Here is a 24,706-nt window from a genome sequence, read left to right on the forward strand (position 1 = left end):
CGAGAATGGAATAGTGTAGGTTAGATGGGCTTCAGTTTGGTTCCGCACATCAATGCAAGATCGAGGGCCGAAGGGCCTGTACTGCACTGTAATGTTCTATGAATAATTATGAATCAAATCTGACAGCAAGTGACAACAAAAATTTGCTCAGAGGTTAGCTTTAAGAAGCATCTTAAAAAGGAGAGCAAGGTACAGGTGCAAATAAGTTGAGGGATGGAATTCCAGAGCTTATGGCCCAGGCAGCTCCACTGCTGGAACAAATAAAATCCAAGATATTCAACAGGCCAGAACTGAAAGAACACAGTGGTCTTTAAAGGTTTGAAGAATAATACAGATTAGGAAATGAGGCTCTGGAGGGATTCAGAGATTAGATGGGCTTGCGTTGACAAAGTGCTCTTGATAACCACTGACTGTTCCAAACTGCTTTATGGGTAATGAAGAACTTGCATAAAATAGAGTTCCCATTGTAATATTGGAAATATGGCAGCCAAATTGCACACAGGGAGATCCTACAAACAGCAACAGAATACCAATGGGCTGCTTTTGTGTTTTGATGATGGGATCGATAGTTATAAGATACAGGGGTACCTCTCTGACTCTTCCTCAAAATAATAACTTCAGGATCTTTTATTTCCACCTGAAGGGGCATGTGGGCTTTATATTTAGTGTTGCACCTTCCAGCAGTCCTTTGGTACTGTACTCTTATCAGCCTTGGTTTTTATTGGACTCAAATTCTGGAGTGAACCCACAATTTTGTAGCTCAAAGGCAAAAATGCTACGAGCTGGCAAAAGCACAAACTTAGTGGGAGGTTATAAAAACAACTTTTTGACAGTCTCGGAGCAAAATCCAGGACATAAGCACCTGTGGGTGATGGGGAACTGGAATTTGCAACAATAGGATATGGGCAGCTGAATTCTACACAAGCCAAACTTTTCTGGGGACCAACTTAAGAGGCAGTCCCATGACAAAATGTCTTAATCATCACTTTAACAGGCTCACCTTTGTGATGGAGAAGTCCAACCGTACATAAATTATGACGGTGAAGAAGAGAATGTAGAAAGCTCCGACCACAAGCAGGGGCTCCTGCAACATCAGGATCCTGTTGAACGTGTAGTGGACCTGAGGAGAGGGAGAGAAAACGTGAACACAAGCCTGAGCAACTGTGGTCATTATTGCAGGCAATTTCCTCATAGGTTTCATGCAACACCCCTGCTCCTGCACCAAACCAATCACACCTACAATGGAGGGCACTGAGTCACACATTAGCACGTCCTTGATTTGGTCCTTGGTCTCTGCAAAAGGTGACAAACCCAGATGAGCCACCTGTCAGAGAGCAGTAAAGGGTCTCAGCCAACTTTCACTGAGAGGAGAAACAAAGTTCCTGGTCATAGGTCAGTGTCTACTGCTACAAACTACAGGCACGTCTATTCTTTTAAGCTGGACTGAGATGCCTTGTTAGTCAAATGGGCCACTGTTAAGCAATGTATTGACGCTCAGATCATGATGGATGTAGGTTCTGAATGTGAGCTGCACATCTGCTGGGGCTGTGGGGAGAAGAGAGGAGGGGAGGGGAGGAGGAGAGCAAGAGCGCAATAGAACACGCCTCATTCCCAAAGCCACGATGATCATTGTGTAAACCTGAAGGAGTTAAAACACCAACCCAGGTAAACCCTTTTGTTAAATGGCAGTGGCTTTGGAATGGTCCATGGGTGGACAAACACAGCCTCACTATTACCAAAGTCAGGTAACTGAAAGGCTAAGAGAACCTGGTAGCACAGACATCAGTTTCAGAAGCATACATGAATATCACTAGTACCAAAACAGGAACCTTTTGCTCACTGTACATGATACCAGTTCTCACCTTCCCACCCCACTCACTGTATCAACCATGAGGTGCCACAATCACTGGTAACCTCCCATCTAGTCAACTTACTACAATATCCTGAATATGTTGCTCCACCAGGTTAGACTTGTGAGCAATAATTACAGGCCGTCCAAAAGTGTCCAGGTAAGTATAGTGAAGCTCATCAGGCTTTCGATCTATCTCATATGGAGTGTCCACATGAATGTTCCTGTGAAATTGAAGGGCAAAATGAACTATTTAGAATTACATGCTCAAGGCAAGGAGGATAATGCTGGAAAATGGAATTCTCCATTATTTCTGCATAGTATCTCTCCAACACTCCTAGGATAGGTGCAGTGCATGGTTAGATTCAGAGTAAAGCTTCCCTATCAAACACTCCCAGGTTAAGTACAGCAAAGGGTTAAATACAGTAACGCTTCCTCTGCACAGTCCTCAAAAGACTCCCAGGACAGGTACAACACTGGACTAGATAAAAGGTTCTAACTAGATTGGCTTAATGTCTGTCTCGGCCAAATCATGGTGCACCCCTACTACACTCCCTTTCCCTTTCTCCCATCAACCACCACAAGAGATTGCTCATTTCCCAACCAAACCTTTTCCAGTTTTGGAAGCGCATGATCACAGCCTGAAAAATTGCATCTAATCTAGATGTATAACATCCACAATTTAAATGGTCATGTTAAAATTGTTATTCTGATGATATATAGGGAATTTCTGCCCCTTTAAGCGGCATATATGATCCCAATGATGATGTGCAAATTTACAAAAGACCCTTGCAGCTATGTGGTCATAACTTTGGCCAGGGTACCAAGACGACTTTTTCCTTAAAATTTATTTGTTGAACATAGGCATTGCTGGCTCGGCCAGCATTTACTGTCCATCCCTCATTGCCCCAAGGTGGTGGTGTTGAGTTGCTTTCTTGAACTGCTACAGTCTATGTGCTGTAGATAGATCCACAATACTGCTTGGGACAGAATTCCAGGACTTTGACCCAGCAACACTGAAGGAACTGTGATATATTTCAAAGTCAGGATGGTGAGTGGCTTGGAGGAAAACTTGCAAGTGGTTGTATTCAAGGGAAGACGGAACTCAGTTCCCTATGGAGATTAGGATTGTTTACAGCAGAAAAGGTTAAGAGGAGATGAGAAAAGCATTTGTAAATCACAAAGGTGCTGGAGGAGGAAATCAGGAGAAACGGTCTCCGGTGAGTAACAGGTCTTTCGGAACTCTGGGTGAATCTTGGTTCTCCACCTAACTCAAATGCCTTGATGAAACACACCTCAAAATAGTGGGAAAAGGGGGAGATCAACTTTACACATTCAAGTAAAAAAATCTCTACACTTAGAGGAGGCCAAACTCAAAGATACTAGCCAGTAAATTTGTTAAAGGAGATGACTGAAGGCAAGTTTTAAGGAGCACCTCAAATGAAGGAGACAGAGTGAGTGGTGAGTGTTATCTAGGGAGGAAACTCCAGAACTCGGTGCCCAGGTAGCTGACAACACTATCGTCCACTTTGGAGTGATTAAAATGAGATGATCGGGAAGGCAGAATCTGAGGAACACAAATCTTAGAGGTACTAGAATTGGAACTGATATGGAGAGACGAGAGGCAAGGTCATGGAGTAACAAAAGTAAGGATGAGAATTTTAAAATGAATGATTGTTTAACTGGGAATTAATGTACAACAGTGAGAACAGGGGTGATAGTGAGTGTGCTGGTGAACACATCTGTCTGAAGTGTGCAGGACTAAGTTTGGCACTGGGCTAGAATAATGAGAGAGCCCTGACCAGACGTGGACTGGTGAATATATGGGGATTGTGGTGTAGTGGTAATGTTGCAACATGAATAATCTAAAGACCCAGGTTTATAGTTTCAGGACATAGATTCAAATCCCACCATGGTAATTGTTGGAAATTAAACCAATAAAAACTTGGAATTGAAAACTAGTCCCAGTGATGGTGACCATGAAATTGTCACTGACCACTGTAAAACCCTTGTCCTTACCTGGTCTGGCTGACATGTGACTTTCAGCAATGTGGGTAACTCTTAATTGCTCTGTGACATACCTTAGTAAACTACTCAGTTCAACAGCAATTAGTGATGGATAACAATGCTAGTCTTGCCAGCAATGCTCAAACCCCAGAAAGAATAAAGGACATTGTTGGAGACCTGTGCTTACTTTGCTGGATGCAGTACGTAGAATACCCAGGAGGGACACAATTCCAGCAGTCAAGAAAATAGTCAAAACAATTTCCAAATGACCCCCTTCTGTAACATCTGATCAATCACTTACCTCGTTCCCTCTGGTAGGATGAGTTTCACAGTCAGAAAATCAATTATTTGATCATCGAACACATGATCAACAAACCTCATCTTCAGTGCATACTGGTCACCTGGCAGAAGACAAAGTATAACAGACATGGAATCAAATCAATTACAGCAAGAGAATGAATACACAGTAATGCCACAGGTGCTGAAGTGACCAATTTCAGTAGTGAAGCAGGCTCCAGGAATCGAGTGCATGGCGATTTAACCAAATCACAGCAGTGTTCGAGATGGAGTGAAGTATATCCCGATAGGTCAGTGAGTTCTTGCAAAATCAGGCAGCGAGAGCGAGAGCGAGAGCGAGAGCGAGAAGGTACGCAGACTGATGTGATCCAAGGAAACCTTCTATTGTGGATTCTGCCAACTCTCAATCTCATTTGCATGTGCGGGCCAGTCATTTGGCAGAGGTACTACTTGGAAGGCTCAGCAAAATTTATTGTTTGCAGGAGAGCAGAGAGAAAAAGAACAAGAAGTGGGCTTGTGGGGCATTTTTCCCCAGAGTTAACAGGCTTCAATCTAGCCCTCAACCCTGTATCAGCCACCATCCACAAACATATTCTGTTCAGGCTGATTACCATGGGTACCTCCACAAACCACAAAGTATTACCACTGGTAGGGTGCAAAGAAAATTTCCAGGTGGATGCTGTGTACAAACATCATACAAAGTATCATACAAACATGCTCAGAACAAACATCACTGTTCCCCACTTAAGAAGTCAGGACTGATACTAACCGAGATTGTAAAGATACTCATAGCTGGGCAGGTTGTATCCAATGACATAGTGAGTCTTCCAGCCGCCAAAGAGTGGGAAACGTGGACGGACCTCCATCTCCACAGAATCATCCAGAACAATCAGGTGGCTGGTGGAGATGTTTCCAATATCATCACGATAGTATACGTCCTGGGCTGCAGCAGGCAGGATGGTCTGCAACAAGCAGGAAATAGCACTAGACTCACTCCTCTTTCTGAAGAATATTAATGAATCAGACATGCATACATACAATTTTGAAGTTTGCAGATGATACAGAATGTGAAAGAACTGTAAGTTGAGGATAGCGACAAACATCAAAGAAGCAGAGCGTACGTGGTGGAATGGGTGAATGAGTAAGGGAGGAAATTCAACCTAGAAAAGGTCTGAGGCAATACGTTTTTGCAGGAGGAATGTGGATAGACAACACAAGCTGAATGATGTAATTCTAGTGGTAGAGTTCAGTTCCACTGAGCAGCCTCATATAGATTACTGTAATCTTTTGCAGAACAGTATAGTACAAATGGTCCATTCAACCCATCAAGTCTGCATGAGATCTTTCACAAGGAAATCTAGATGGTTCAGTTTAATCCCCGAACCACCATTTACCCCATACCTTGCAAGTTATTTTCTTCTTGAAGTAACCGTAACAGTGAACCCGGCTAGCAAAGTCTGTAGAGCATCACTGTTTAACAAGTCCTGATGAAGGGTCCTGCCCAAACCGTCAACTCTCCTGCTCTTCTGATGCTGCTTGACCCGCTGTGCTTTTTCCAGCTCCATATCTTATCAACTCTTGTTGAAGTATTTCTCCAATTCCTTTTTGAACTAATGAACTTGTATTCACCACTTCAAATCCTAACATTTAATTGCGCAAAAAGCAGCTTTTCCTTATGTATACTATGATTCTTTTACCAATCACCTGTGTTAGGTTATCAACCCTTTAGCCACTGTAAACAGTTACGTCCCATTAGATTCTCTACGTTATGGAAACAGGCCCTTCGGCCTAACAAGTCCACACCAACCCTCCAAAGAGTAATCCATCCAGACCAATTCCCCTACCCTACATTTACCCTGTCTAATGCACCTAACACTATGGGCAATTTAGCATGGCCAATTCACCTAATTTACATTTCTTTGGATTGTGGGAGGAAACCGGAGCATCCAGAGGAAACCCACGCAGACACGGGGAGAACGTGTAAACTCAATTCAAGTTGCCCAAGGCGGGAATGGAACCCGGGTCCCGGCGCTGTGAGGCAGCAATGCTAACCACTGAGCCACTGTGCCGCCCATTCTCTAAATCTTGCAAAACATCAAATTTCCAAGGAGAACTCAGTCTCTCCACAAAACTAATCTCTCATCTTAAACATCATTTTAATTGGCCATCCATAAATCCTGGTCATCCATGAGGGATAGGGGCACGGAACTCCTATAGATAACACAAAAACAGGAATATCACAGTAAGAGAAATCCATTATCTACAGCAAAGGAGCGTATGATCCATCAAAACCTGTCAATTAGGAAATAAAATCATCGGGTCTGGGCCAATCTCATGGGAATGCATGTCTACAAGTAATGAGAAGGGCTTATGCCCGAAACGTCGATTCTTCTGCTCCTCGGATGCTGCCTGGCCTGCTGTGTTTTTCTAGCACCACATTTTTCAACAAGTAGTGAGTACATATCTAACAAGGAACGTACATAAATATTTTCTGTAGCTTATCCAGTCGCTTACACTATGTGCTACCCATAATGGAATACAACATACGAGTTACGTAGGACGAGTTTAGCCCTACTTCTTGGCTTTTGTACTCTATGCGTATTCATGGTCCTAATTCCGAAAGCATAAAGCCCAGAATCCAGCAAACCATGCCAAAAATTACCCTGGACCTTCAAGGATTTGTGTATAACCACTCTGAAATCTGGGTTAGGACTGGACCTCCATTCTTATAGTTATAGGATGAGAAAGCACAGCAGGAAACCATTCAGCTCACTACATGTATGCTAGCTTAAGTAGGTTTTTCTGTAATCGATCCCTAGACTCTTGCCATTTAAATCTGTGGAATTCTATAAAAGGATCAGTCACTAGACCAAATGACCCAAGATATCAGTGCATCAACAATGCAACAGCACAGTGTATTATGGCATCTCTTAAATCTCGAATGTGGCGGGGCAGCACACTGAATAACTGTTGTACTCGAGACATGAAAATTACCTTGAAAGATTTAACCGAAGAGATCCCACTGTCAGGCTGTCTCTGATAGTCATAACGTGAGAATGGTCCCTTCAGGACTGCGCCGCAGTGTTTCAGGTCAATGGTCTCCTCTACAGCAATATTTCCCCAGTGTGACACTTCAATGAGACGGGTCATACTGACGATGGCCAGAAAAGGGCTGTTGTTCTCATAATGCACCCTCAGTGTATCCTGAAATGTCAAGGACAGATCATAGGACATGACATCAGCCATGAAACACAATCACAAAAGAGATCCTGGATTCTTGCCTTGTCTAAGTCCATCACATATGTTTCCAAAACACTTGAGCTACATTTTCTCAAATATCTTGGCAGTATAGAATTCAGTCTGGAGGGAACAGATTTGACTGCTTGTTTCATGTCTCTGGCACTGTCACAATGTAATCCAAACCAGATCATGTATCTCTGCCAAGTTGCCAATCTGAGTCAGGGGTTGGGGCAAGCAGTTCTTCACCATAAAGGGCATATCATTTCAGACTCTCAGAACATAAGAGTCAGAAATTGAATAAACAAATGCAAATTACCCCAGACCAATTACTTACTTTGTGCAAATTGACAGTCACATTTCCTGATATAACAATGCTCTTAAAAACCAACTACTTGATTTGCAAAATGCTTTTAAGATATTTGTGAGACATGCAATGAACAAGTGCATGCTTTTCCATTCTTATAGAAGCTGATAAACTGAAATCTATTTACCACGGAGGCAACAGTACCAAGGATAACCCTATGCAAATGTCACAGCCAAGAACTTCAATCGAGCAAACAGGGTGTCTATGCTGAATCTTATCCAATTACTCTACTCCACTGCTCTTTCCCTGCAGTCTATGATTCTTTTCAATTTTCTCCATAAAATTGACCAGGTATTCAATATGGTACAATTCTGTAATTTCTGATCTTATTAGACTCTACAGGCACAGTCACAGCAGAAGTTTTTCCAACAGATGGCCAAACGACTATAAGCAGCATTGCCAAACATCTATGCAGCTCTACAATAAAATTAAAAATATGCAGGAGATACACATCCAAGTTAATTAGAGTAGGCAATGTGTTGGCTGGTCACATCTCTAAAATCTTAATTGATACAAAATGTGGGGCTTGCATAGTTTATGTCAAATTTCAGTCCTGGAAATTAGATATACAGGAAAAAGACAAGGTGACTGGTGAGGGTATAAGAATGTTATCCTCACCTGGCTGAAGCCAGCGATATCCTTGAAGGGCCCATAATCAATGGTGTCTTCAGATTTGCTAGGATTACCAAGCTTGGTGTAATTTTCAATGTTCTTCGAAGCAAGCTTGACCCGAGTGGTCTGGGTCTTGGTGGGATACGGCGAGTAGAAGTAATGGCTGCCCTCAAAGACGACAAATTGCTTCTCAGCCTGGGCAATGTGGGTTGGGAAAGGCTGCAAAACGTGTGTGAATGTGGATTCAAGTGCGAGCTTGACTTTGGCACCAGCAGCCAACTGCGTTCCCAGCTTAACTTTGAAGAACTTGCCACTGCAAATAAAATAGAAAGTGCTCAGATAGATCCAAAGAGATTCTTTAGACCATAGGACACAGGAGCAGAAATGAGGTCTTTTGGTCCATCGACTCTGCTCCGCCATTCAATCATGCCTGATAGGTTTTTCAACCCTATTTTCCCGCTTTCTGCCCATAAGTTCTTGATTGTCATGGGGTTCAAAGGTTATCTGTTTTAAATATATTTTAGTGCACAAAATCCAATCCACAAATTTTTGACCAGTTAACCCAACAAAGCTTTAACGCCATAACATACACTCGGCTTTCCAGTTGAATTCATGTTTATAACAGAGTAATTTTCTTGGCCAAAGATGTATGGTATGTTGGCTTTCGTTAGCAGAGGGACTGAGTTTAAGAACTGCGAGGTTATGCTGTAGCTCGATAAAGCCATGGTTAGACCACACTTGGAATACTGTGCTCAGTTCTGGTCACCTCATTATAGGAAGGACATGGAAGCTTTACAGAGGTTGCAAAGGAGATTAACGAGGATCCTGCCTGGACTGGACAGCAGGTCTTATGAAGAAAGGTTGAGGGAATTAGGGCTTTTCTCATTGGAGTGAAGAATGGTGACAGGTGACTTGATAGAGGTGTACAAGATGATGAGAGGCATAGATAGAGTGGATAGCCAGAGAATTTTTTCCAGGGTGGAAATGGCAATCACATAGGGGCATAATTTTAAGATGATTGGAGGAAGGTTTAGGGGAAATGTCAGAGGTAGGTTCTTTACACAGAGTGGTGGGTGCATGGAATGCACTGCCTGCAGTGGTAGTACAGTCAGATACATTAGGGACATTTAAGCGACACTTGGATAGGCACAGGGATAATAGTAAAATGTCAAATACATGTGTTGGTTTGATCTGAGATAAGGATAAAAGGTCGGTACAACATTGAGGTCCGAAGGGCCTGTACTGTGTTGAACTGTTCTATGTTCTAATTCACAACAAGGGATCGGAGTCCCATGTAGACTTTGCAGGTAAGAGTGGCAAGGTGTCTGACTGATTTTTTTTTTAAACAAAAGAAAGTCTTGCTCAATCAGTGGTCAATTTTCCTCAGGCTCTATTTCCATGAGTTTCATAACTTTCCCTGTTGGGATATGAACTCTAGTCTGACTATACAACTGTTCCTGGTAATTTAAAACAAAAATTGACAGGATTTGGGAGTCATTGGCTAGGCCAGCATTTGCTGCCTATCCCTCTCCTTCAACTGTGTAAGGGGATTCCAGGTTATTGACTATGACAAAAAAAAGGGAACAGTTGGTATCTGTCAAGTGGGGTTGGTGTGTTACCTGGAGACTGGTGGTGTTCCCAAGCACTTGTTGCCACCTAGTCTAAGTGGGAGATATTAAGGATTTGCAAGGTGTTGGGGAACAAGCCTTGGCAAGTTCCTGCAGTGCATGTTGTATATGGCATACATTGGTATATATGGATAGACAAGCACAAGGGGGAAGCAAAACAGGATCACAACGACAAGTTTAAATGAGGAAAATTGGAAGGAAGTTTGAAAGGAGCATTAACACTGGCACAGACTGGTTGGGTCAAATAGGATATCTAGCACAGATACATCCCACGTGAAGGATGTTAGAATGGCAGGGAGAAATTCTGGGAAGAAGGGCCATGATTATTCAATGGCAGAGCCAATAATGGTGGGATAGAGGTAAGTGAATAGATGAGATCTTGATCTAAATTACTCTGATCTCACTGCTTCTAAATATTACTGAGACTAGTACCCATTATGCAAACATACTACATTCCAATACAGTATCCATGACACTCTTAATTTCAGAATTTGTCATTTTGCTGAGTGTTTGTCATTGTTCAAATGGATAAAATGAAAAAAAAACCCCACAAGATATACACTTAGGATCAGAAGTTGGCTAGCTGTCAGAAGACAGAGGTTGGTGGTTGATGGGAAATGTTCATGCAGGAGTTCAGGTATTAATGATGTACTGCTGTTTGTCATTTTTATAAACGACCTGGTTGAGGGCGTAGAAGGATGGCTTAGTAAATTTGCAGATGACACTAAGCCATCCTTTGTGGATAGTGCCAAAGGATGTTGTAGGTTACATAGGGACATAGATAGGCTGTAGAGCTGGGCTGAGGGGTGGCAAATGGAGTTTAATGCAGAAAAGTGAGAGGTGATTCACTTTGGAAGGAGTGACAGGAACGCTGAGTAGTGGGCTAATGGTAAGATTCTTTGTAGTGCAGATGAGCAGAGAGATCTGGGTGTCCATGTATATCGATCCCTCAAATTTGCCACCCAGGTTAATAGGGCTGTTAAGACGACATACAGTGTGTTAGCTTTTATTCGTAGAGGGATCCAGAACTATGAGATCATGTTGCAGCTGTACAAAACTCTGGAGCGGCCACACTTAAGAGTATTGCGTACAGTTCTGGTCACTGCATTATAGAAAGGAGGTGGAAGCATTGGAAAGGGTTCAGAGGAGATTTACTAGGATGTTGCCTGGTATGGAGGGAAGGTCTTATGAGGAAAGGATGAGGAACTTGAAGCTGCTTTCGTTAGAGAGAAGGTAGTTGAGAGGTGATTTAATATAATCAGAGGGTTAAAGATAATCAGAGGATTAGATCCCGTAGGCAGAGCCTTTTTCCTCGGATGATGATGGCTAGCACGAAGGGGCATAGCTTCCAATTGAGGAGTGATAAATATAGGACAGATGTCAGAGGTAGTTTTTTTTAAACTCAGAGTAGTAGCGGTATAGAACGCACTGCCTGCAGCAGTTATAGATTCGCTGACTTTACGGGCATTTAAATGGTCGAGAATGGAATAGTGTAGGTTCAGTGGGCTTCAGATTGGTTTCACAAGGTGGTGAAACCATCGAGGGCCGAACTGTACTGCGCTGTAATGTTCTATGTTCAAAAGTCAGAATAACCGCAGATGCTGAAGATCAGAAACAAAAATATAAATTGCTGGAAAAACTCAGCATTTGTGGAGAGAAATCTGAGTTAACATTTCAAGTCCAGTGACCCTTCTTCAGATATCTTGAAGAAGAAAGGCTTTTGCCTGAAATGTCGATTCTCCTGCTCCTCAGATGTTGCCTGACCTGCTGTGCTTTTCCAGTGACACACTTTGACTTCTTCAGATATATACTGTTACATTTCACAACAACATAACAGCAAAGACGATAAACTAAACATCACAACTTCTCTCACCTTGTTGCTATGAAATGAGCTGCATGGCAATAATTTCTCAGAGAAGGGAACATTACAAGCAAAAAAGTGCAAGCCCTCCAACAAGGAAATGGGCTAGCAGTAGAAAGAAATTTCTGAGACTGGTCACGCTCAGCTGCCAGTGACTTTGCTGAATGGATTGTATGACACCTGGTTGAGAACCTCTGGCCTAGTTCACTACAACAACTTCCCAGTGTCCGCTTGGCTAAAAAGAGAATTTGGCAGAGATGGGGACAGCAGTAACATTACAACTAGTCTTAAATCAAGCAGACAAGACAATGTGGAGAAATTGCAAGGGGGCTATCAAGAAGTGCCAGCAGTATTAGCTGCTTAAATTTTTTTTGTGGAGTGGGGGTTGTGATTCCCAAATCTGTAATGACAGCTGTGTAATGCAGTATGGTCCAGAAAAGCTAGTGCAGAGGTGTGAAAAAAAAATCACAGCTGGGCCTGTTGGCCAAGTAATGTCAATAAAATGGTCAGTACCCAGAGCAGCCAATTTGGTGCAGTAGATCATCTCCACTGGCTGACCAATCAGCTAATGAGTGCTGTTCATCTGAACAGCAGCAATCATTGGGCAGGACGCAGCAGAACTGCAGAAGTTCCTCCTTCCTTTCTCACTTGTCTCATGTCCTGAACTAGTCAGAGACTGCTGAAGCCTGCTTTATATAGTTAAAAGTGCAGATTTTACCAGGTTAAAGTGCAAATAAAAGCGTGAACCCTTTGATAGGGAATAGATACAAACAAGATAGAGTTAAGTCACTTACCTCTGGCCTGTGATACGCGTCTCTTCCAATAACAATGAGGTTTCTTCATCATCATCAGTTTTCAGCTGGATAAAATGAGAAGTCAAATTAATTGTAAAATGGAGTTCAAACAATTAACAAACCACCCTCACAAATAACTTAGAGTCAAAAATAAGGAATGGTGAAAACAGTAGGGACATTTATGGGCGGCAAGGTGGCACAGTGGTTAGCATTGCTGCCTCACAGCGCCAGAGACCCGGGTTCAATTCCCGCCTCGGGCGACTGTCTGTGTGAAGTTTGCACATTCTCCCCGTGTCTGCGTGGGTTTCCTCCGGATGCTCCGGTTTCCTCCCATAATCCAAAAATGTGCAGGTTAGGTGAATTGGCCGTGCTAAATTGCCCGTAGTGTTAGGTGAAGGGGTAAATGTAGGAGAATGGGTCTGGGTGGGTTATGCTTCGGTGGGTCGGTGTGGACTGATTGGGCCGAAGGGCCTGTTTCCACACTGTAAGTAATCTAATCTAATCTAAAAAGCTCATGGTAGGATATTACAGACATTAGCTTGATACCTCAGTCTAAGGATTGTGCTCCCACTCTCAACTGCAGTGCACGGTTTATTCACTGCTAATTTGCTCCCCACTTCCCTGAAGGCACTGACTTCCAGCTGGGATGATGTCTCACTGCTACAAGCATCATTTGCTTTCTCAGCCAAGTGAACAATATGTAGGGATCCAGATACTAATTTCAGCAAGTTTTACAAAGGGATGAAATCTGTCCATACAGAACACTTTCCGCCACTAGATAGAAATCATTGGTTTCTTCCCTCTGTTCAACACAGGGTTAGAACCACAAACATGAAAATAATTAATAAATTGGCACGGCAATCGTGTTTTCATGGCCTAAGAGTAAACAAGCGCATTTCAGACAGACATGGCAAAGGACTTGGTTTAATACTTCACCCAAAAGCCAAATCAGTTCAGCAGCCTCTCAGTATTGCATTGCAATCTCAATCTAGACAACATATCCAAGTCTCACAAATATCACTTGAATTTTCTGAGATCAAGCACAAGTGAAGCAAGAAGGACATACTCACTGTTCAACAGTGTGCCGATTTTAATCAGATAACTCTGCACAGATTAAGGAAAAAGAAAGGGGTTACAGAAGGGCTCAGTCCTGCAGCTTCTTGGTAATAATATACTACAGGGACCAATTGTAGTGAACAACCAGGGGTCCACACAACCCATTGACCCATACAAGAAAAAGTGTGATGCTAAAATAAGACAAATAGCCAGACACTAGGTAAGAGAAACAGGCATGAAGAGTTAGCATTTATTGAAATCTGTCAGTTACAGCAGGGAATAGTTGAGTTTCAGAAGGAAGGAAAGTAGCTGTTAAGGCAATTCAGCAGTTTGGACACAGACTACAGCATAAACTAATAACCAGATATATCTTTAATGATATTAGATGAGGGATCAATGTGTATGACAGGAGACAGCTTCCCCACTCTTCTGTGAATTTTTATATCTGATGAGATATTGGTTTAACATATCCAAAATTTGGCATGTCTAACAATGGACTCTTCATGTGGATGCACTGGTTACAAAGGCCCAACAATGTCTCTTCTTCCTCAGGCAACTGAGGAAATTTGGCATGACTGCGAATACTCTTGCCAACTTTTATAGGGGCTCCATTGAGAACATTCTGTCTGGATGTATCACTACCTGGTATGGCAACTGTACCATTCAAGATCAGAGACGGTTACAGAGAGTGGTGAACTCGACCCGGACAATCACAAAGGCCAACCTCCCATTAGGCAGCACGGTGGCACAATGGTTAGCACTGCTGCCTCACAGCACCAGAGACCTGGGTTCAATTCCCGCCTCAGGCGACTGACTGTGTGGAGTTTGCACATTCTCCCCGTGTATGCGTGGGTTTCCTCCGGGTGCTCCGGTTTCCTCCCACAGTCCAAAGATGTGCAGGTTAGGTGAATTGGCCATGCTAAATTGCCCGTAGTGTTAGATGCAGGGGTATTTGTAGGGGAATGGGTCTGGGTAGGTGCGCTTCGGCGGGTCGGTGTGGACTTGTTGGGCTGAAGGGCCTGTTTCCACACTGTAAGTAATCTAATCTAATCTATAGAATCCATCTACCAGGCCCACTGTCGAGGAAAGGCTGCCAGCATTCTCAAAGATCCATCCCACCCTGACAATGCTTTTCTACAACTCTACCATTGGGGAGAAAGTACAGAAGCCTGAACACACGCATCAGCTGGTTTCGAAACAGTTTCTGCTTGACTGTTGTTAGAATACTGAATGGACCCACAAACTCTTAGCATTTGCCTATTCCTGTGTTTTGGGTTTTGCTGCTGTTTACCTATTATTTATTTATCTATGCTATTTAACTATGTGATCTGCCTGTATTGCTCCCAAGACAAAGCTTTTCACTGTGCCTCAGTACACGTGACAATAAATCAATTCAATGACGTACTCTTGGATATTGGTACTGTAATTGTTGGGTTAAATTGCAGTCTTGAGTTAGACTTAAGAACAAAAACATCCAGCTCTCAGGCAAGATTATCTAACCTGATTCAAGACTAGCAAATTGAAGCCTCAACATTGGTTTCACACTGTTATGCCTCGCTGGGTAATGTGCTGGAAATCAAATCCTGATACAAACAGAAGTTGAATATTTTGAAAAGTACACAGAATTCACAAATTTACCCGTCTTTCAGACCTAGGCTGACAGAAAGCAGAGAGCAGGTTTCTGTACTTAACAAGAATTACTATTTATTATATAAAGACTGTCTACCTGAGCTAATTATGAACCATCACCATGTAACTCTATGAATTCAAATTCGTCAACTCCGCCTTAAACTCCCCTTCCAGATACAGTATTAAAAAAACACAGGTGTTATGGGCAGAGGGTAAAACTGGGAAAGCTGTTCAATGGTCCCTGTTCACAGGGCTTGCTGAGGGGATTCTTGTGCTGATCAGATCTTCCCTTGCTGTACTTCTATTTGTTTGCAGGATACACAGGAGTCTGGTTCACATTTAGAAAAAGGCTTTTGAGTTATTAGTTAAAAGCAATAATTTACAGCAACTGAAGGGAAAACTAAAGAGAGACTGGTTTCCCTCAGGCTTAAAGTTGTAAACAGAAACAACTCCTAAGCCAATGGAGATGTGATGGTTTCTTCCCCTCTCTGTTCAACTTCCTGGGAACCAATCACATTGTTGCTAGCAGGCACAAAGCCTTTCTCATCAATAGCTGGACACTAATCCACAAAATAACCAGCTACTTGTTGCTGGCTGAATCTCAAGCTTGGCTCCAGCTTGCATGCAAACCACCTACAGAAGAATCTTGATTATCTGAAAGACACAAGCAGGGAGTATTTTGCTCTGAGAAATCGAACGTTCGGAAAATACAGTTTACATCGAGACTGAGAGATCTTGTTTGGATAATTGACGTTCGAATAAGAGGTTCCTCTGTACTACTAATTGTTCCAGCATCTTCATCTTACTTATGAAGATCTGGACCCGCGGGGGTCCAGCACTTCCGTTTTCCTCAGAGGATCTGCACAAATGGCTTAAAACATTTTAATATTTTTCTTAAAGAAGGGTACAGGCCATGATCATATTGGTAATTGTTTGAATGGACAATCAATATACAACACTGCTTTATTTGACAGTTACTTGCTCCAATGATATTTCCTGCGAACCAACTTTATTTTCCATTGCTTAGGCCACTCTTACCTCATGAACTGAGCGACTGCACCTGCACCCGAAGGTCAGTCAGGATGACTAGTAATGTCGTACCTAGTCGAGTTATTTATATGCTTTAAAGGGTGCTTTGTCTGTTAATCTGTATTGAAGCAGACTGTGGTGAGCCACATAGGCAGCTCTAGCAGAATTAGCAGTTAGTAACTTAAAAACCATTTTATGCAGCTTTAGCAGAATTGTCAGTTTGCAGCCTAGAAGCCATTTTGTCATATTAGTTGCATCGAGAAGGCATCTTGTTGCCACCGAGGATATTAAGAGCATCTGTTAAGTGGTCGTCCTAGATTCTCACATATAATGAATGTCAGTTACTTGCCTTTCTAAAAGAAATCCCTAGGGAGGCTAGGGATTTACTGATCTTTACTATAGCTATGGAGAGGGATAGGAGTAGACAGTACGGGAAAGTATTTAATTGGGAGAGGGGGAAATTACAATGCTATTAGGCAGGTACTATGGAGCATAAATTGGGAACAGATATTCTCAGGGAGGTGCACAACAGAAATGCGGAGATTGTTTAGGGAGCACTTGCTGTGAGTGCTGAATAAGTTGTGCCACAGAGGCAAGTAAGGAACAGGAGATTGAAGGAACCTTGGATGACAAGAGATGTGGATCTAGTCAAGAGGAAGAAGGAAGCAAGGATCAAACAGGGCTCGAGGGTTATAAGGTAGTCAGGGAGGAACTGAAGAATGGACTTAGAAGAGCTAAAAGGGGGCAGGAAAAAGCCTTGGAGGGTGGATTAAAGAAAACCCCAAAGCATTCTACACTTATGAGAGGAAAAGAAAATATGGCAAGTGAAGGTAGGGCTGATCAGGTATAATGGAGGGAACTTGTGCCTGGAGTCAGAGGTGGTAGGGGAGGTCTTTAATGAATACGTTGCTTCAGTATTCACGAGGAGAGGGACTTTGTCATTTGTGAGGACGGTGGGAAACAAGCTGATATGCTCAAACAGGTTGATGTTAAGGAAGAGGATGTGCTGGAAATTTTGAAAAACAAAGATTGATAAGTCTCCTGGGCCAGACAGGAAATAGAGTCAAAAGGTGTGGTGCTGGAAAAGCACAGCCTGTTAGGAAACATCTAAGGAGCAGGCGAGTCAACTTTTCAAGCATAAGTTCTTCATCAGGTATGTGGAGGATGCCCAAGGGGGTTGAGAGATAAATGGGAGGGGCATGGGGCTGGTAGTTGGGAATGCGATAGATAGATGAAGGTGGTGGGTGATGGTGATAGGGCGGAGCAGATAGGAGGGAAAGAAGATGGACAGGTAGGACAATTCAAGAGGGAGGTACCAAGTTGGAGGGTTGGATCTGGGATAAGGGGAGGGTAGGGGAGATGAGGAAACTGGTGAAATCAATATTGATTCCGTGTGGTTGGAGGAAGATGAGGCATTTTTCCTCCAGGCGTCAGGTGGCTAGAATCTGGCGGTGGAGGAGGCCCAGGACGTGCATGTCGTTGGTAGAGTGGAGGGGGAGTGAAGTGTTCAGCCACAGGCAGTGGGGTTGTTTAGTGCGTGTCCCAGAGATGTTCTCTGAAATGTTCCACAAGTGGGTGTCCTATCTCCCCAGTGTAGAGGAGCAACGGACACAGTAGATGACGTGTGTGGAGGTGCAGGAAAATCTCTGTCAGATGTGGAAGGATCCTTTGGGGCCTTGGATGGAGGTGAGGGGGAGGTGTGGGCAAGGGAAGGTGCTGGGAGTGGAGGGTGGATTGGTGGAAGGCGTGGACCTAACAAGGGAGTCGCGATGGGCATGGTCTCTGCGGAAAGCAGAAAGAGATGTGGAGGGAAATACCTCTGGTGGTGGTGTCTGTCTATAGGTCGCAGAAATGGCAGAGGATAATGCATTGTATCCATAGTTTGGTGGGGTGGAAGGTGGGGACCAGGGAGGTTCTGTCCTTGTTGGGATTGGAGGGATCGGGTTCAAGGGCAGAGGTATGTGAAGTGGAGGAGACGCACTGGAAGGTATTGTTGACTGGAAGGGGAAATTGTGGTCTTTGAAGGAGGCCATCTGGGATGTTTTATGGTAGAATTGGTACTCCTTGGAGGAGATGCAGCGGAGGTGGAGGACTTGGGAGTAAGGGATAGTGTTTTTACAGGAGATAGGGTGGGAGGAGATTTCCCAGACAGGATATGCCCAAGGTTACTATGGGAAGCGAGGGAAGAGAGGAAAGAGATTGTTGCGCCTTTGGCGATGATCTTTGCATCGCCACTCTCCACTGGAGTCGTACCAGATGATTGGAGGATGAAAAATGTTTTTCCCTTGTTAAAGAAAAGGATAGGGATAACCATGGGAATTACAGACCAGTTTTACATTGATGGTGGGCAAATTATTGGAGAGGATTCTGAGAGACAGGATTTATGATTATTTGGAAAAGCATAGTTTGATTAGAGATAGTCCGCACGGCTTTGAGAGGAGCCGGTCATGCCTCACAAGCCTTACTGAATTCTTTGAAGATGTAACAAAACATTGAAGGTAGAACAGTGAATGTGGTCAACATGGATTTTAGCAAGGCGTTTGATAAGGTTCCCCATGGTAGACTCATTCAGAAAGTGAGGAGGCATGGGATATTGGGGAATTTGGCTGTCTGGATACAGATTTGGATGGCCCATGAAAGACAGAGGGTGGTAGTCAATGGAAAGTATTCAGCCTGGAGCTCGGCCACCAGTGGTGTTCTGCAGGGGTCTATTCTGGGACATCTGCACTTTGTGATTTTTTATAAATGACTTGGACGAGGAAGTGGAAGAGTGCGTTAGTCAGTTTGCCAATGTCACAAAGGTTGGTGGAATTATAGATAGTGTGGAGGGCTGTTGTAGGTTGCAATGGAACATTGACAATGCAGAGCTGGGCTGATAAGTGGCAGTTGGAGTTCAACTTGGAAAAGTGAACTGATTCATTTTGGATGGTCAAATTTGAATACCAGATTACAGGGCTAAAGGCAGGATTGTTGGTAGTGTGGAGGAACAGAGGGATTTTGGGGCCGATGTGCATTGATCCCTCAAAGTTGCCACACATGTTGATAGGGTTGTTAAGAAGGCATATAGTGTGTTGGCTTTCATTAGCAGGGGGGTTGAGTTTAAAAGCTGAGAGGTTATGCTGCAGTTCTGCAAAGACCCCGTTTGACCACACTTGGAACACTGAGTTCAGTTCTGATTGCCTCATTATAGGAAGGATGTGGAAGCTTTAGAGGATGCTGCCTGGACTAGAGGGCAGGTCTTATGAAGAAAGGTTGAGGGAGGCAGGGCTTTCCTAACTGGAGCAAAGAGGATAGGAGGTGACTTGATAGAGGTGTACAAGATGATGAGAAAAAGAGTGGATGGCCAGAGACATTTTCCCCAGAGCTGAAATGGCTAACACGAGGGGGTATAATTTTAAGGTGATTGGAGAAAGTTTTAGGGGAGATGTCAGAAGTCTGTTCTTTACACAGAAAGTGGTGGGTGGGTGGAATGCACTGCAGGCAGTGGTGGTAGAGTCAGATACATTAGGGACATTTAAGCGACACTTGGATAGGCACAAGGATGATAGTTAAATAAAGGGTATGTAGATTTGTTTGATCTTAGGAGTAGTATAAAAGGACAGCACAACATCTAGAGCTGAAGGGCCTGTACTGTTCTGTGTTTTCAATAATCCTTGTTATTTAAAATACACTCCAAAAGTTCTCTACTAACAATTTAGTTTCCTAGCATTGACCAAATTATTCTTATTATCCTTTATCTAGATGCCACCTTTTAATATGGAGGACAGCTGAGTGCAAGAGAGAGTCATGAGACATTCAGTAAAGTGCAATAATGTAAAGTTGGACACTATTTATGTGGCAAAAGTGAGGACTGCAGATGCTGGAGATTAGAGTTGAGAGTGTGGTGTTGGTAAAGCACAGCAGGTCAGGCAGCATCTGAGCAGGAAAATCAACGTTTTGGGCAAACGCCCTTCATCGGGAATGTTTTTTTTATTTTTATGTGGAGAACTGAACAGGAATTCCAGAGCTCAGAGCTTTGCAAGCTGAAGGTACATCCAGCAATGGTAGTGCAAAGAAGTTAGGTATGAAGGTTGCACAGAAATGATGGAATGCTTGATAGTTGTGAGACTGGAGAAATTTACACTGACAGGGACAAGTGAGGCCATCGAGAAGAATTTTAAAGTTGAGGTACTGGACTGGAAGCCAGCAGAGGTTAGCAAGCACTGGTCAATGGGATTGGGTTTGAATCAGGATGACTGTGCTTGTCAACACCAATGGCAGGCTGATGAAGGGTTTATGCCCGAAACGTTGACTCTCCTGCTACTCAGATGCTGCTTGATCTGTTGTGCTTTTCCAGCACCACACTTTTTGACTCTGACTCTCCAGCATCTGCATTCCTACTTCCTCCTGTCAACACAGATTAAACAAACAGGACAAAAAAAAATTATTTGCAACATGAAGTTGTAAAAGACACTACCCTCAGTTTCCTTCACTGATGAGACTGCAGTGCTTTTTGACATTATCACATACAGACCATACACTGCAGCTTTGGCAGGAATAAGTGGATTTAATAAACTTAATGTGGGAGAGTAACAGTGGAATAGTCAAGTCGACAGGTACTGTAACAGCATGCCAGCTACAGAAATAAATGAGCGCTTCATCAGTACGAGCTACGGCAATAACAGGGCTGGAACAGGCTTGCAGAACCGTTATATAACAAAATGTGTAGACATTTCTCAATCTGAAAACAGATTCTAAACATCTTGTGATGTGACTGATCCGAATACTTTGGTGATCTCCATTAAAAGTTTTTATTTCAATTCCCATTAGTAAACATATTTCTGGAACAGCTAAGTCTCAGTGCGTTACACTTAGACCTCTCATTCAGATTCTAGATCGAGGAATTATCCACTACTTGCATCCACTCAGGCTAACACTCAGTACAGAAGTGAGTACATTGTTTAGATGAGACATGAAGCAGAGGTCACATCTGATCTTTCAGGTAAACAATCCCTTGGTTCTATTGCAGTTGCCTGGCCAATATCTATCTCTCAACAGTTAACACTACTAAAACCAATATCACATGGATATTATCACATTTCTGTTTCTAAGGCTTGATGTGTCCAAATTGGCTGCTTGGTAGTGATTATAATTCAGAAATGCTTCATTGGCAGTGAAGCTCTTTGAGACAGTGAGGTAAAAAGTGCTATTTGTATACAAGCACTTTTTTCCACTTGATATTTGTTGCAACAAGCTGTGCACAAATTCCTGATATAAACAGTGACAACACTTAACTTGCTGCAAACATTTTGGCACATTTCAATTGTGGCTGGTGCGATACAGATGGAAATCTTCCTTTTAGTTTATTTCACTTGGAGACAGGCATTATGAACAAAACTACCTGTCAAAACTCTAGGTGAGTTAGCAGACATTACAAACAAAAAAGTGCTGAAAATCTTTTGTAGTTTTGATAGAAGTGAATCAGAATTTGTGTTTTGAAAATACTTTCTAAGTCTAGAACTAAAAAGGTTCCCCATGGGAGACTGATTAGCAAGGTTAGATCTCAATGAGTACAGGGAGAATTAGCCATTTGGATACAGAACTGGCTCAAAGGTAGAAGATAGAGAATGGTGGTGGAGGGTTGTTTTTCAGACTGGAGGCCTGTGACCAGTGGAGTGCCACAAGGATCGATGCTGGGTCCTCTACTTTTTGTCATTTACATAAATGATTTGGATGCGAGCATAAGAGGTACAGTTAGTAAGTTTGCAGATGACACCAAAATTGGAGGTGTAGTGGACAGCGAAGAGGGTTACCTCAGATTATAACAGGATCTTGACCAGATGGGCCAATGGGCTGAGAAATGGCAGATGGAGTTTAATTCAGATAAATGCAATGTGCTGCATTTTGGGAAAGCAAATCTTAGCAGGACTTATACACTTAATGGTAAGGTCCTAGGTAGTGTTGCTGAACAAAGAGACCGTGGAGTGCAGGTTCATAGCTCCTTGAAAATGAAGTTGCAGGTAGATAGGATAGTGAAGAAGGCGTTTGGTATACTTTCCTTTATTGATCAGAGTATTGAGTACAGGACATTGGTTAGGCCACTGTTTGAATATTGCATGCAGTTCTGGTCTCCTTCCTATCGGAAAGATGTTGTGAAACTTGAAAGGGTTCAGAAAAGATATACAAGGATGTTGGAGGATTTGAGCTATAGGGAGAGGCTGAACAGGCTGGGACTGTTTTCCCTGGAGCGTCAGAGGCTGAGGGGTGACCTTATAGAGATTTACAAAATTATGAGGGGCTTGGATAGGGTAAATAGGCAAAGTCTTTTCCCTGGGGTTGGGGAGTCCAGAACTAGAGGGCATAGGTTTAGGGTGAGAGGGGAAAGATATAAAAGAGACCAGAGGGGCAACTTTTTCACCAGAGGGTGCTAAGTGTATGGAATGAGGTACCAGAGGAAGTGGTGAAGGCTGGTACAATTGCAACATTTAAGAGGCATTTGGATGGGTATATGAATAGGAAGGGTTTGGAGGGATATGGGCTGGGTGCTGCCAGGTGGGACCAGATTGGGTTGGGATATCTGGTTGGCCCGAAGGGTCTGTTTCCATGGTGTACATCTCTATGAACTAGGGCAAACAAATTTAAGATGCAACAATTTAGGGAGTGTTTGAGAACAATGTGAGAGAAAATGAAAGACCAACAATATTAAATTTAAATGTTTGTTCAATACAGGCCCAGTTGTACAACACTGTGATATTTTGCTATAAATTGTGTCCGATGATCCTGCTCCACCTGACAAAGGAGTAGCACTCCAAAAGTTAGTACTTCGAAATAAACTTGACGGACTATAACCTGATGTGTGATTTTTAACTAAATATTTGAATACAAGGTTTGGCTTTTTGACATTAAGTTGTTTTCTTAAACTGCAATTGCAATTAAAATATGTATTTCTGTACATTTAGTTGACAATTGCAGTAGGGTTAAAATATATTTAACTCTGCAGCGTGTGGGTATCTGACCCTGAAGTACTTGAGTTTTATGCATACGTGTCAAACTCCTGGAATTGCACCAACACGGAAGCAAAGCTCAGTATCATTCATTCACCAAACCCCCGGTCAGCCACACAAAAAAAAAACTTTCAAAGACACGTTAGCCTTCTCTTTTTGCAAAACGCAAACCGTGTAGCCCAATGCAACATATTTATTCCTTTGAGCATTTACCGTTCATTTGTAAAGGTTTCGTATTTACGAAGAGGACCGGGTATTTTTTAAGCAAAATATACAAAAATGCAATTAAAAGTAACTGAACTTGAACGGACAAATTAAACAAAAAAAAACGCTTACGGTGACTCCTATATAGGCCAAGTGGTTCTCCAGGCCCGGCTCCACCGCCAGGATGAAGGATGAAGCCGGGGAGGGCCCGCTGTTGGACAGCGTCACATCGGCAGTAATTTTTGCCAAGTGAGTCGCTAAATCTATCGAGCGCCTGACATCCTCGTTCACCAGGGAGCTGCCATACACCGGCAGCAAGGGAGAGCAGAGCCCGCAGAAGAGGATGATGTGGGTGAAAAGAACCTTCATCCTCACATAAAGAACGGATGGAGATGGATTTTGATCAGCTCCGCCCGGCCTCCGGTTCCCTCGCTCTCTCCTCCCCCATCCCACAACAAGATGGCGGCGTCTGTCTTCAAGGACCCTCCCACCCTTAGCAACGGATAGCGGCCAACTCACTGCCTGTCAGAAACTAAAACGGAAGTTGCTGGAAAATCTCAGCAGTTCAGGCAGCAACTGTGGAGAGAAATCAAAGTTAACATTTCGGCTCGAGTGATCCTTCCTCAGAACTGCCTCACTTCCTGTCAGAATTATTTGGGTTTAGATTTGAAAAGCCACTGGGTTTTGGTGGGGTGGGGAAGTAAAATACAATGATCACCACAAAAGTCACCATGAAACTTCATTAAGCAAAAATAAGAAAAACTGTAAATTGAACATTTAAATGAATAATTAATAGAATAAGATCATTACAAAGTGCCAAGCAGCAAAGCTTAACAATAAAGCCAGCTTTCTTTTTGGTTAGGAAGCAAGAGTCAGAAAGAGATAGAATCAGTCCCCATTCATGGACACCAGGGAAGAGCACGGCAACTGGGTGAAGCTAAGGGGTTTATCATAGCTGTTACAGAAACATGACTCAGGGAATGGCAGGACTGGCAGCTTAATGTTCCAAGATTTGGACGCAAAAGGAAGGCTAAAAAGGGGGGCAAGAAAGGAGGGGATTGGCATTTTTGTTTAGGGATAACATTATGCTGTACTTAGGGAAGATATTCTGGGAGGATGTCCAGTGAAGTTATTTGAATGGAACTGAGAAATA

At 43.0% G+C, this 24,706-nt stretch overlaps 1 protein-coding gene across 1 annotated transcript in view; it reads right to left on the reverse strand.

The window, feature by feature from the left end:
• The window catches only part of rpn1 (ribophorin I), a 31,927-nt gene extending 7,929 nt beyond the window's left edge, over nt 1-23,998 (reverse strand). The window contains exons 1-8 of the mRNA XM_043707578.2: nt 23,686-23,998; nt 12,653-12,717; nt 8,376-8,682; nt 7,148-7,357; nt 4,923-5,115; nt 4,158-4,257; nt 1,935-2,073; nt 1,001-1,120 (exon numbers count right to left, since the gene is read on the reverse strand). Coding sequence (XP_043563513.1) covers nt 1,001-1,120; nt 1,935-2,073; nt 4,158-4,257; nt 4,923-5,115; nt 7,148-7,357; nt 8,376-8,682; nt 12,653-12,717; nt 23,686-23,922 — 1,371 coding nt within the window. The 5' untranslated portion in view covers nt 23,923-23,998. The remainder of the gene's footprint in view (nt 1-1,000; nt 1,121-1,934; nt 2,074-4,157; nt 4,258-4,922; nt 5,116-7,147; nt 7,358-8,375; nt 8,683-12,652; nt 12,718-23,685) is intronic.
• Between the last annotated feature and the right edge of the window lie 708 nt (nt 23,999-24,706).

The sequence above is a fragment of the Chiloscyllium plagiosum genome, unplaced genomic scaffold (assembly GCF_037043375.1).
Source record: "Chiloscyllium plagiosum isolate Xiang-an unplaced genomic scaffold, Cpla_swu_hap1 HiC_scaffold_14, whole genome shotgun sequence".
In the NCBI taxonomy this organism is placed as follows: Eukaryota; Metazoa; Chordata; class Chondrichthyes; order Orectolobiformes; family Hemiscylliidae; genus Chiloscyllium; species Chiloscyllium plagiosum.